Source organism: Megalops cyprinoides, chromosome 12 (assembly GCF_013368585.1).
Source record: "Megalops cyprinoides isolate fMegCyp1 chromosome 12, fMegCyp1.pri, whole genome shotgun sequence".
In the NCBI taxonomy this organism is placed as follows: Eukaryota; Metazoa; Chordata; class Actinopteri; order Elopiformes; family Megalopidae; genus Megalops; species Megalops cyprinoides.
In genome coordinates, this window is record NC_050594.1 from 12,207,750 (window position 1) to 12,221,843 (window position 14,094).

Sequence of the window (14,094 nt, forward strand, 5' to 3'; positions counted from 1 at the left end):
CACAGCGGAGGGCCATTTGCTCCATGATTTGTATCTCTACTTACATTCGTACAGTCCCTATACTGCTCTCTTGTGAGTCTTTCACAGGCATTTCTCTCTCTCTCTCTCTCTCTCACACACACACACACACACACACACACACACCTTTGTGTTTGTGTACACGAATGTGCTGGGGCATGCACATATGAGAGCAATTGTGCGCATGTATATGCATTGTTTAAGTGTATGTATTTGTTTGTGCGATTGTGTGTGTGTTTGTGTGTGTGTGTGTGTGTGCGTGTGTGAGTATGTGCATGTGCGTGTGTGTGTGTGTGTGTGTGTGTGTGTGTGTGTGTGTGTGTGTGTGTGTGTGTTTGTGTGTGTGTGTGCGTGTGTGAGTATGTGTATGTGCATGTGTGTGTGTGTGTGTGTGTGTGTGTGTGTGTGTGTGTGTGTGTGTGTGTGTATGTATGTGTTGGTGCAGGCAGCAGACTTACGTATTCCAGTAATCCAGGATAACACAGTGAGGATCTGATGTACCCTACATAGGAAAGAGAGAAGGAGATATTCAGTTTGGGAGAAACAGAGACAAACATATTTCTCTTTCTCTGTGTCTCTTTCACTCCCTCCCTCTGTCTTTCTGTTCATCCCTCTCTCTAGTTTTCAGTTCAATTTGCTTTATTGGCAAGACTAAATCAAGATTTGTATTGCCAAACCATTATATACACAGTAAATGATGTATGCATTATGTAAAGTAACAAGTAACAATCATAATGAATGTTAATTATGAAGAGCAAACCTACATGATCTACATTACTAATTTTGATTATGACAGTAATGTCCCAATAGGTGGCGTAGTTTTGCTTTCGTTGTAATAAATTTGGTTGACTCTACTTAATTTTATGGTGATTTTGTCCTGAGGCTGTAAGGTATTAGTACGGGTTACTGAACTGGGTAGTTAGTTAAAGTGTATAGATACATGGGTGTATACAATAGCTGTGTGTAAGTGTCTAGGTGTGTAGAAGCCTGGGTGTGTACAATAGGTGTATTAGCGTACAGCACATCTTGCATAGATGCATTGGGTGTGGACAGTAGGTGTGTAGATGCCTATGTGCACTGCGTGACTCACGTTGAGCAGAGGGGAGAGCTCCACCACCACTGTGGCATCCATGGTTTTAGGAGGAGGCCGCACCGTCATCGTAAGAACCTTGGAAGTGATGACCAGGGGGCTTCTGGGAAGGGAGACAGATAGGGAGTGCGCCTGTCACATGACCTTACCCTACCAATCCTCTCCCTACTGTATGCCTCCCAGCTATTCTCAAGCTCCTGCCCAGTTTCCATGTACAGGCTGGGAATCGGCTGCCTTTCGCTTCCATTGCTCGCACAGCACATCCGTGCCACCTGATTGCTGAGCCTCTGCACATTCCTCATTCTCAGCATCTCATCATTAGACATTTTGTTTGGGCATTTTCATTTCGCCATCTTTTATTCAAGAAGGAACATGTCACGCCTTGTTTCTTTTTCCAACACTCTCGCATCTATAAAAAAAAGCTGTTACTGGTGAATGAAACCATTTACATTCTGTTTTTAATATGTACGTATTTCACCTTAAATTCCACTCCATTCTGTGAAAGATATCACTACTTATCTTTCGCCAACACTTTCAGTAAGCCTCCGCCTGTGTTGTTTACAATGCCACCCAGACATTATGACGACCACATACCAGCCCATAATAATCTCTCCACTGTTAACCTGGAGGGGGCTAACCTTAGAGGGGGCTCTGTACTCTACATAACAGACATCAAAAACAGCCGGTCCAGTGGCTACTAGATTCCAAGGGCAATATTACAGAATAAACCTCTTAATTGTCACCTTTTATCTTATCTTACTGACAAGACATGGCTTAAGAGTTTGAAATTATGTGGAAAATGTCCTAAACTACACCAAAAAACAATCCAGCTGATACCGCCAACATAATTCTGTCTAATTTAATTTAAGTCAGGATAATACACATTACAAAAGGGTCCTAACTAGTTCACAACTTTGATCATCACACCCATTTTAAAGAGAGAGGAGGGTGTCCTAATTTCAAATGAATATTTTTCTCTAACCAGCTTCAATAACAGCCTTACATTCACTGACTAGATCACGGGTGCAGAGGGTCACATGACGCGTTGGGCTGAGAGGAAAACAGGAGTGGGGTGGGGCATAGAGAGTGATCATGTGATCGACGGTGTTAGGAGGTCACGGAGACACAACTCATAGGGGAAATACAAACTCACCCGAGAAGTAACACAGCAAGTGCCCAAGAACAAATCCCTAGGGGCCTGACTGAAACCGTGCAGGAATCAACCATATGCTTAATGAAAGGAAAAGTAGTAAAGGAAAGATGCTGCTTTTTTTCCTTTGTTGCATGTCTGCTTGGACTGTTTAGGGACACCAGCAGAAGCTGTCAGCAGTGCTTCCACTGACGTGGCGTGTCTCTGGCCCCCAGCGACCCCCCCCCAGACACCCGGGACACAGGGGGAATGAAACAGACGGGAGCTGACCTGACGTTTCCCAGTCTCAGAGGCCACTCTTCATTACCGCGGCAGCGGTCTCAAACAAAGCGCCTCAGCCCTCTACAGGCACGGAGCACTCCGCGCTCCAGGCATATTAACTATTCAGAGTGGAAACTAGGCCAGAGCGCACAATGATGGAGAAAGACAGGGCGAAGAGGCTCCAGAGATGCCATCAGCCACGCTGGTGAGAGTTTTCTCTAATGGAACACATTCTTCTTTGGGATGACAGTTTGGTGCATTATGTTCAGTGTATCAGGGAAGCAGAGGTACAACACAGTCACAGACACAAAACACACACAGAGACACACACACACACACACACACACACACACAGAGCTTACTCGGGTGCTGGCAGGATGAATCCAAGCGTACGGTACAGGATCACCCCGATCACAAAGTACGAGGCGTCCTCAGACTCTGTGAAAAGAATAGACAATAAACCTTCACCTACTTCACTGAAGCACGGGTTCTGCCCTGCCTTCAAACAAGGCACATGCCGCACCCCCCATTCTCCCTCTCCCACACTCTCACCTATAACTCTTCTGCCCCTGCCACCTTTTAAACAGTCTGAGTGATCATGGACTAATGAGGTTGCATAATGGATGGCCTGTCTTCCTCTGCAATGGACAGGGCTGACATCTGATGACTGGGCTCGGATGCAAATATTGACAATAAAAACCCTCAAGCTCTAAATACACTGTAAGGACTGCTACAGTGTTTCCACTGTGCTAAAATAAAAATGTCACTATAAACAAAGATTTGGAAGCGGAGAGTAAATATTTCAAAGCCGTAAAACTCGGTTACGAAGCCATCCGTTTTTAATAGCCTTCATCAGAGCTCATCAATCTCAGCCGTTTGTGAACTGATTCCAATGCACTGCACGTGAATCGAGCAAGCTCGGGATCAGCACTTTCACCGGTCTGAGCCGCCGGACGGATGGACGCCGCCATCTCCCGACCAATGACGGTCACAGGAAATGACGCTTCCAATTTTGTTGGGAAAAGTGCATTTGAGAGGACTGTGCTGCTGACAGCTTCTCTCTCCCTCTCCCTCCTTTTCCTCCCCACTGCCACAGCTGTGTCCCACTGGAGAGAATCCATCAGAGCTCTGCACTCTGGGAGAGAAAGCCAAACAAAACTGTGCCCCAGAGGAGATATGTCTCCAGGCCTTCATTCTTCTATTCCTCCCCTCCCCTCTTCTCCCCCTCTTTCCTTTTTCTGACATGGGGTGGAATGAGATTATTCATGCTCTCTTGGTCCCTCTCTCTTTCTCCCACTCTCCCTTTCTGTCTCTGGGAGAGAGAATAAGCACCACACCTCCTCGTTTTCAGAGTCCCTAAAGGGACTTGTCCAGAAAAACACACACATCTTTACTGGATCTGAGTGGGAGAAGCTAGCAGGACTGTGGAAGTCTGAACATGCTAGCAAGCATTGATAATGGCAGCAGCTGCAGTCCCCTACCTGACACTGCTCAGCCCTCAACATCCACACTCACAGCTCGGTGTTCTGTGAGTCTCACATGGATCACAGAGTGCCGTCAGAGCCAGTCACACACAAAGAGCACCCAGCCTGCTAAGAGCTGGGGCTAACTGCTCTGCACTCTGTCAGTCAGCTTGCAGGTCACACATTCTCATTACTTTCAAGATAAAGGCTGTTACGCAGAGCTACAATGGGCGAATACTGTTTGTGTGTGTGTGCGTGTGTGTGTGTGTGTGCTGGGGGATTTTGGGCATATCAGTTAACTGGACAGCAGATGTATTGCTTGGAGATGCAGATGGGCAGATAGCTGGGTGTGGCTCACCTTCAGAGGACAGGGTGAAGACCTCCTTAGGGATGAAGAGCTTGTCCTCAGAGGAGCGTGCCCAGTCCTTCATCCCCCGCCGCCCCTTCACAGGGAAGTTAATGTCACTGGAGACGGCTGAGACCGGCTCCCGCTGAATAGTGACCACTGGAGAGATGGAGGTAGGGGAAGAAGCAGAGCAGGGTTATCTCCAATATTCATCTAGTTTCTAATGTGAAATGGTTCAGGGTGCTGTGATGCCTTAAAGCTGACAAGGGAACAACTTACTTGGGTTGCCATGATGACAGTGGCAATGGAATGGAACACACTGAGGTTGCCATGGTAATGAATAAAGTGCCAAACAGAGCACTCAGTCAGGGTGCCACAATTGTGAGTGTCATGGTGAGACGCAGAACTCACTCAGGTTGCCATGGTGATGAGAACAATGAGAAGCAGAACTCACTTAGATTACCATGGTGATGAAAACAGTGAGAGGCAGAACACCTACTCAGGTTGCCATGGTGATGAGAACAGTGGCAAACAGAACTCACTTAGATTACCATGGTGATGAGATCAGTGAGTGGCAGAACACTCACTCAGGTTGCCATGGTGATGAGAACCGTGGCAAAGAGAACTCACTCAGGTTGTCTGTGATGATGAGAGAACTCTGGAAAGGCTTCTGAGCCTCCCCCACTAGGTGGATAAAGTCCTCTACAACTCGCATAAGCAGCATGGAGCCAGGAGAGACCTGCAGGGAGAGAAAAATAGACACATTTCATACACGCCTGTCTCACAGACAGACACCTGCCATGCATGCATGCTTTTGTCTATTACCTGGTGAGCATCCTCCCACTTCTCACGATTTTCCAAGTCCAACATGTAGCTGACTACCTGGAAGAATTTCTGCATTGAGAGCAGAAGAGAAAGAGGATGTTTTTACCCTTGGAGTGTGCTAGGCAAAGTGTGTGCGTGTGTTCACACACATGTTCATGTGTACCTGTGTGTGTATTTGGATGTGTGTGCGTGTGTGAGACAGGTGTGTGCGAGCGCGTGCGCGCGCTGACCTGCACATCGTCGGAAGCTGGAACGTAGGTTGCTCGTTTGAAGGTGTCCGTCACATTTCGGAGAATCTCCACTGAGAATAAGAGGTCGCCGCTGTAGTAGCGCCTCCGGGACAGTAACTGGTGAAGACTCCTCACGATCTGAGACATGCCTTCCCCCGCTAGGGTCCTCTGACCCTTCGCAAGATGCTCTCTCAGCTGCAGGGGGGAGAGCCAGCACAACCCGTGTTACATCACCAAGACCCACTCACTGAAACCATAGCTGGTGTAGGAATGGGCAAAATATCTCAGGAGAACAAGATAATGACACAGTATATACATTTAACAAGATCAACTCAGGAAGGCTGGGATAAATCACAATACAGGGAGAGTTAGCTGTGCTAAATGCTCTATATTGTACAGGGAGAATTATATTTGGAGAAGTATTTACTCTTCTTTTTTGAATTCTTGTTTTTTTAATACTATATTTTCTAAGCCCTCCAAAAACACAGGGGATTAGGGGATATATAATAGTGGCCAGTGGAATTCATGTCTCTGGCCACCAGGCTGGTACAATGTGAATCCATTCTATGGCTAAAGAAGTTGTTTGCTGCATTTTTCATGGTAAAGTAAGCAGCTTTGGTTCCCTCGATTTCAATAACAGCTAGAGTAACTCAGTTTCTGGATGTAAGAGTAAAGTTTGATAGAATGATTACAAACTGATGATGAGGGAGAAGGACAGGGTGCAGTGTAGGAGCAGAGGGCTGGGTTATATAGGAGTAGGCGTGGGGGGGGGTGCTGCGTGTGTAGCTCAGGAGTAGAGATTGTGGGTTGTATACTAGAACAGTGGGGGGGGGGGTAATGAGGAGGGAGAGCAGGAGGAAAGTGGTCACCTACTGATAGATGTAAATATCGGAACTCAAGCGAGACGCATCGGGCGAAGGTCGGAGGACCCCAGGAAGCAACTCCATTAGAGTTCAGCAAGCAACGACGACTAGCAGACCCTGCAAACAGACACACAGGCACAGGGTCACTGTCAGTATGACAATCTATCTGCCAAACCATTTATATGTAAAACAAAGACAACCAGAGGATCCTTCCCTTCATCGGGAAAGGAAGCTACACATCATAATCAAAATGATGGGGATTCACATATACTGTGGATTGACTGACAGACAGATATTCAAAAATATAGAAAAAAACAGTGAAACACATGGATCAACAAAACAGACACTCAAGAAGATTAGAAGCTTGAGCAGCTTCAGAAATTACTGGTGTCAAACCCCATTTACACACCCCACCCTGAACAGACCAAATCAAACTATGCTGATACATGCATAAAAAAATACAGGGAATGTATTGCCCATCAAGCTTTAAAAGACACAGAGAAGGGGTTGCCCACCAGTTGCGTTTGATGGACACTTGTTATACACAGTGTCTCCTGCTGTGGCACTCTTCCAGGTCATGGCTTCCCGGTACTCATCGCGACACATCTGATGAGGTGCTGCAGACACACGCACACATGCACGCACGCACGCACGCACGCGTGCACACACACGCACACACGCGCACACATGCACACGTGCACATGCACGCACACACGCACACACACACACGCACACACACGTGCACATACAGACAGATAGTTAGAGACAGAGAGCTCTTATCAGCATATTATGGACCCAGTTCTTGGACAGGTTTATTTGGCTTTGGCACAAAGTGCTACAAAAAAACCTGAGAGTGATGTGAATTTCGTGTTTAATCTTCTGGCCCCCAAAACAACAGGCAAAACCAGAATATTTGAGCACTTGCTGTCTGGTGCATAGCCTTCCACACTCACACATACAACAAAAGAGCTCTCCGCTATTCCATGAATGCGTGTGCTGGCTGTGAGAGAGAGGGGGAGACAGAGTAACGCAGAGAGGAGAGAACAGGAGAGAGGGGCCTTCAGGCACACGCACGGACTACAGAAGGAGGCCTTGAGACACACAAAAGGGAAAAGTTTGGTAAGAGACAGAGAGAAGGAGACAGGTGTAGATGAAAGAGTGCGGGGGAAAGAAACTTAGAGCACAGACCAGCTGGAGGGTAGAGCAACAGATTTAGCGCAAGTAGGGCATCCAAGTTTTATTGCAAGATTAGTGCAAGTAGGACATCAGAAACCCAAAACTATTGTGGCTGGTTTTAATCAAACCATCCTACATGAACAGGAACCATGGGATGGTGGTGAGTCTGGAGCTCCTGTATCTCTGTTCTTCCTAATCTTGTGCATATGATCCCCTAAATATAGAATCTACCAACTGTGCTACAGACGCTGCACTGGGAAACGTTCCAACCGACCCTGCCCCCTCGCCGGTCCCACCTTGCCCTTACCTGGGCACTTCCTGTCGCTGCAGGTGCGCACCTCCTCCCCGCTGCCGTCGCAGGGGTAGCCCTGGGTGCCCACGCCCTGGCACATGCGCAGACGCCGCTGCCACCCGGAGTCACATGTTCTGGAACACGGGCTCCACTCGTTCCAGGAACCCCAGTTCCCGCCAACTACAAAGGAGGGAGGAGGTCACGGACAGAGTGGGAGATGGGAGGGGGGTTGGGAGAATGAAAGGAGAGGGAGGGAGGGAAAGAGAGAGAAAGAGAGAGAGAGAGAGAGAGAGAGAGAGAGAGAGAGAGAGAGAGAGAGAGGAGAGGGACAGAGGGAAAATTGAGAGGAGCCAATGTATCTCTGCTTTCGATGTAACATTTTCAAGGAGGCTGGCAGAAAAGACAATGTTTCTGTCTGCTCCATATCCTGGTCCACGCCCACTTGCTGTCAGGCCAGTCAATGAGCCCTCCTCTTCCAATTCATGGCTGGTCGGAATGAATCTAATGACCTGTTCTTTATGTACTGCTGTAACTGCAGTGGAAGATTGACAGATCAGACAATTCCATTCTGCAAAGCAAAGCGGGGTAGAGGGGTGCACGGTGAGGCAGGGCGGGGCAGAGCACAACAGACCAGTGCAGGGCAGGGTGCGGCAGGGTGAGGGCAGGGCGGAGCAGGTGGAGCAGGGTGGGGGCGGAGCTGTGAGGCAGAGACGAGCAGGACACAGAACGGAAGTGTTAGCTGGCCCGGGGTAGGGCACGGGGGGGCAGGGCGGGCGGGGCGGGCGGGGCGGGGCGGGGCAGTCACTTACCCCCACAGTCCTGGGTGTTGCACTGGCGTGTCTCTGCGTGCGTCCCCCTGCACTCCGCCCAGCCGTGCACCGACACCCTGCACCTCCTCTGCCGCTGCTGCACCCCGCCCCCGCAGGTGGAGGAGCAGCGAGACCACGGGGACCAGTCCAGCCACTGCCCCTCCACTGGGGCACGGAGAGAGAGATTCACTCTATCCATCAGATATCTGTCTGTCTGATCATCTACCTATATACCGGTCTACCTACCCATTTATGTTTTATATATGAATAACATCCATGTTTGTCTGTCTATCCATTTACCATATATACATGTATATCCATTTATCCGTCTGTCTGAATATCTGTCTATCCATCTATCTGTCTGACTCTCTATCCATCTATCTTATACTACTCTGAAGATTCTTGTATGCTGTTATCCATTGTTAAACTTTAGCAATACAGAGTACAAGCATTCCAATATTCCAATAAAGCACTTTGAATTGAATGGAACTGAACAGAAGCGAGAGGGACAGCAGGTGGTAGGGAAAGAGGAAGGGAGAGAGGGGAGAGGTAGAGAAGGACAGCAAGTGAAGAACACACAGTAATACACACATGCACATGCCCACAGGCAAGCACACAGACAGACAGACAGGACACACACACACACACACACACACACACACACGCACACACACACACACACACACACACACACACACACACACACACACACACACACACACACACACTCCTATGTGTCAGTCATTACTGGTGTGTATGTGTGTTACTCGGATCCTTTCCTAGGCGATCCCATCTGAGCCCATTGTTCATCCACAAACCACCGAGTCTAAAAATACCCCCTAATGTCTGGTAGTGAAACAGTAATGTTCCTCCATCGTGCTCCTGTGCTGCGACTGCTCTCATTAAACGTGCTCTCTGCTGCGATTGACAGATAGGCATCTCTCATCTCCACCTGTACTCATCGCCCTCTCTAACCCCCCTGCACCCCCGCAGTCTCACGGCCAATCAGAGGACTGCAGAAGCAGACCACCATGGACAGAACAATCAGGTAGGACATGATGTCACACTGCAGGTTGTGTAAGAAAAACCCTTTCCAGCATTTTCCAGAAAAAAAATGAAGTGAGAAGTCAAGTCTGACTGAATGTGAAAAGATTAAGGAGAAGTCATAAAAAAAAAAAAACCTTGACTGTGAATGACTTCAACAGACAAGATGGTAAACTGAATGCTATTCCTCAAAGGAGATTTGCATTAAATGAAAAGCAGGGTTTTCCCTGGATGGGCATTTTGTTTACACCTATTTTTTTACCTTTTATTAAGTCTTCTGCGAAGGCAGTAAGAAAATGAGGTGCTGAGGGTGGCTTACAGCAAGACATGTTTCTCTGAGCCTTCAATATGAATGCCTTTTTGAAACAAAGAACTGAAAGGTAAGAAACCACAGCCAGAGAGTGTGGGTGTCGAAGCCTTCCTAGACAGTCACTCTCACATACACACTCAGTGGTGCTCTGGAAAAATATGCTTTCTGTTTGCTAACAATGCTTCAGTGTGACTTTTTGGCCAGACTGATCTGGGACCTGTTCCTTCGATTTCTGCAAAAACACCTGAGTATTTTACTGCTGGAAATAACCCTGCTAAAAGGCTGATGGTTCATTCCACCAGCATCTAAACTGCAGCAAGAAGTCTTTTCTCTGCTAAAACTGTGGGTAAGGGAGGCATGGATGTGAATCAAAGTATCTTGATGATCAAGACCCATGTTTACACCTCTTGTCACAAGGATTTATTAAAAAAAGAATCTATCCAAATCCTCAGCCCAGGAAAAAAGTTAGATTCTAGATTTTGTTAGATTGAGAGAGACCCATTGTTCTTGTCTGGGACAAGACTCACAGCTGTTAACATCTCAGGGTTTTTGTAATGTTTGAGATAAGATGAAGTGCTGTAGGGGGTACAGGAGGGCTAAAGGGTACAGGAGACATGGTCGCCTGGGCCAACAAGGTGTGGTCACTACCCATGACACCTGCTCTTCCTGGGAGCACATTTCCTCCCCGGTAAACTAGCACAGTCACAGTCCTGCTCACAACTCCGAGCCCTGCCTGGGAGCCTCATTATGGTTCATAAGAGACAGCGTACATGAGGCTGAGACTGGAGTTAGGCAGAAACTCACACATCCAAATGATTTATTGTTCATCCTCTCAGGTTAATGTCTAATCAATGTGCCGGACCCGCGGGAATGTGAACGTGTTCGTACCCCTGCTATTCAGTCGTGATGATTCATTTTCCTCTGCTCCTCCTCTGTATGGTGCAGTCTTTTAATGACTCAACTGAGAGCTCTCAGACAAGCGACTAGGCTGAGTAAAACAACAATAACAACAAGCAGACGACACAGAAGACAAAGGAGCACGCTAAGGGATACTACACTGTATTCAATCACCCAGGAAAAAGCAGGATAGCACTAAACAAACAGTGTAAGCGAAAGTGACAGAATTATAAACCTGAGAGACTCACAGGCACACACAGAAACAAAGAAAGGCTAAGACAGAGAGAATGAGGGAGAGAAAGAGGGAGAAGTGGAAAAGGAAGCGGGAGGAAGAAGAAAGGAAAAGAGAAAGAAAGGGAAGCAGGGTAGAGAAAAGAAGAGAGGGAAAGAGGAGGGAGAGAGAGGGTGGTACTGTCCAGGGCACACAGCCATGTTGCAGAGCTTGGAAAGAAGTAAAGAGGGGGAGAGGGAGAGAGGGTGGTACTTACCAGGGCACACAGCAATGTTGCAGACCTTCGACTGTAGCTCTGGGCCTCCGCAAGCCTTGCCTCCGTGCTGAGGGGCCATGCAGCTTCGGGTCCGGGTCCGAGAGCCCCTCCCACACGTGACGGAACACAGGCTCCACGGAGACCATTCCTCCCAAAGCCCGTGTACTGCAAAAGCAGCACAGCACACATAGCCAATGAGGAGAGGGAACAACAAGGCAGGGGTGAGTGCACCCACCAATGGCTGATGCCCTGCAAAAATACTGCAGCTATGGGAGTGTGTTTGGAGGGGTGCTTTGGGGAGGGGCAAAGGTGGAGTGTTGTGCATGCAGGTATTATTTTGGCCCCACGTCACACATCAGTGACATGCTATACATCAGCGCTGTGGAGAAATGACTGCATTAAAATGACTTAAAGAATCTGTTAAAATGAAATTGGACAGAGCAGCTGGTGTAGCAGGTAATCCATTCATAAAACAATTCCAACCACTCTGCATTAGCATTCCTACTGTTTGCTGCAAGGTTATTTTAAGGTGTTCCTGCTTTCATAAGATGTTTTCAATTACGGCTGGGGAAATGCACTGTGGATGATCAGCTTACAGTGTGTGGTACTGTATTTCTGTGCATGTGGTGGAGGAATCATGAACAGCACCAATTCAATACACACCAGAGTCATAGTGACCACAGCATTTTCTACTAAAGACACTCCAGCAGTGTATTTGCTCTGCCGCACTGTGGCTGCCCGGACACTTAAGGACAGAGGGCGTGTTTTCAGCTTATTTCACTGCTCAGTGATGGAGTTAAATCCTCTGTTGGGACTGTTGTGCTATTACTACACTACTGAGTGTGGTGAAGACAACTAGGGGGAGTGACACTACAGCACCTGGAGGCAAAGAAGGTGCACATATTTGTATTTGTTTATTTGCACATTAGTTTAATTATCAAAATGGCTCTTCATTTGTGTTTTTTGTGCACAGGGAATCGTCTCTGACAGCTTTGCGCAGTAAAGCAGGCTTCCCCGCAAGGGAACCTGCAAATCACAAAATTATCTTAAAAACAAAACAAGATAAAGTCTAGTTTAATCTTTGTCGCAAATCAGCAGAAAGGCAGCAGCAAGTCTTCAGTTTGAGTAAATCATATTGTTTCTTTTTACAGAAGCCAAACTACAATATCGTAAAAAAAAAATAGGGCCATAACAGTCAGAGACGCTTTCAAAAGTTCTCGCTCAAAAACGAAGACAATCTCGGAAGGACTGCAGCCTCCCAAATCTTCGACTAACTGCTCCTGTGCATTATTGTTCTCCCATAAATCAGATCCCTCCTGCCTGTAGACGTACAAGTGAGAGTACATCTTTACTGATTAATTGAGAAGGTGGAACATGTCGTGCATTTCAGTTCCCTCGCTGTGAAAAATCCTATCCAAATTGATACCAAACGGCTGCCTCCTTCCGACACGTGCGTGCTCTGCAGCCTCGAGCGCTCATGACATCAGTTTAATCGCAGATCGTGCGACCGAATTTGTGTTTATGAAAGTATGAATACAACGTCAGATTAATCATGTCGTGTAGAGTCGAGTTTGTGTTGATTAAATCATAAATGCAACGTCAGCTTAATCTAAACCCATGCGGGCGAGAGTGTGTTAATGAAAGTACGAACGCAACATCGATTTAAACGGAGCTAGTAGTCAAGTTTGTATTTGTAAAAGTATGCAACGTCAGGTTTAATCGCGGTGCATACGGGCGAGTTTGTGTTAATGAAAGTAAATACATGAATAAAACATATGGGCAGAAGCGAATGGTTTCCCGGCGGACAGAGGGAGTCGATGCCAGTCATGCGTATGAGTTATTAAGGACCCTACAGAAAGAGCCTTCCACTTTGATTTTTCTATAACATCCCGTGCAGCTTCGAACAACCTCCCGCCCCGAAACGACAGCACAACGGGGCAGACGCAGCATGAAAGAGACCGCGGAGAATATGAATAAACCTACTTAAGATAAACGAGTTCGCTTCAGCCTCTGACTCACAAAGTGGATAAATAAACCAAAATGAAATATAATCCGCATGCCCACTGATGACTAATGCACACATATTTGAGATGTGTCCTCTAGACATAACCAAACTTCCAGTACATTTCTAGCAGAAATTCTGTAACTGACTAAGAAAGTTCCATCAGACTTTTTTGGTCAGTTACAGCATCTCCCTGTGTCTGCGCCGTACCTGCGCAGTGTCACGGAAATCTCTCACCTGGGCAGGTGACGGTGTTGTTGCAGAGGCGTGTTTCTCTCAGCGGTCCGCTGCACAGGGTCCCGTAAGGGGAGGAGACACAGGAGCGAGTGCGCACCTGCACACCCTGCCCGCACGTCAGAGAGCACACGCTCCACTGCGACCACTCCTCCGCCGCTGGGTCTCCTGGACCAGGACCACGCCAAAGGGAAAAGGGGGGAGGGGGTAAGGTGATACAAAGAAAGAAAAGAAAGAAAGGCACAGCACAGAGGGAGAGGGATGTGAGCGGTGGAGGAAGAGATGGAGAAAGTTTGATTTTGGCGGATGAGACAGTGAAGACGAGAGGTGTGGTTTGCAGTCAGTATCTACTGAGTGACTCTTGCTAGGAGCTTGAAATCTGACACAGTCCTCCACTGCCAAACACAGGCTACTCTAACAACTCTGCTCTAACAACACTGCGATGGCAATGCAGCCCTGATCGGACAGCAGCAGCTTTCAGTTTGTGTCAGACTAAATAAGATCCTTGTTCCTATTATTTGTCTGAGAACAAAGACCATCACCACTTAAGACTCTACCAGCCATCTGTTGTCTCATATGCAGGTCACTATTACTGC

The 14,094-nt window shown here is 47.5% G+C and overlaps 1 protein-coding gene across 3 annotated transcripts in view; it reads right to left on the minus strand.

Annotated features, from left to right (window-relative positions):
• The window catches only part of LOC118786689 (adhesion G protein-coupled receptor B2-like), a 64,230-nt gene that overhangs the window by 15,953 nt on the left and 34,183 nt on the right, over nt 1–14,094 (minus strand). For 2 of the 3 annotated variants that reach the window (XM_036541951.1, XM_036541949.1), the window contains exons 4-16: nt 13,502–13,666; nt 11,263–11,427; nt 8,524–8,688; nt 7,730–7,894; nt 6,762–6,863; nt 6,257–6,363; nt 5,384–5,578; nt 5,154–5,222; nt 4,959–5,067; nt 4,341–4,487; nt 2,882–2,957; nt 1,109–1,211; nt 477–520 (exon numbers count right to left, since the gene is read on the minus strand). In XM_036541951.1, the coding sequence (XP_036397844.1) occupies nt 477–520; nt 1,109–1,211; nt 2,882–2,957; nt 4,341–4,487; nt 4,959–5,067; nt 5,154–5,222; nt 5,384–5,578; nt 6,257–6,363; nt 6,762–6,863; nt 7,730–7,894; nt 8,524–8,688; nt 11,263–11,427; nt 13,502–13,666 (1,612 nt within the window). The remainder of the gene's footprint in view (nt 1–476; nt 521–1,108; nt 1,212–2,881; nt 2,958–4,340; nt 4,488–4,958; nt 5,068–5,153; nt 5,223–5,383; nt 5,579–6,256; nt 6,364–6,761; nt 6,864–7,729; nt 7,895–8,523; nt 8,689–11,262; nt 11,428–13,501; nt 13,667–14,094) is intronic. The other variant, XM_036541952.1, reaches the window with a different exon arrangement.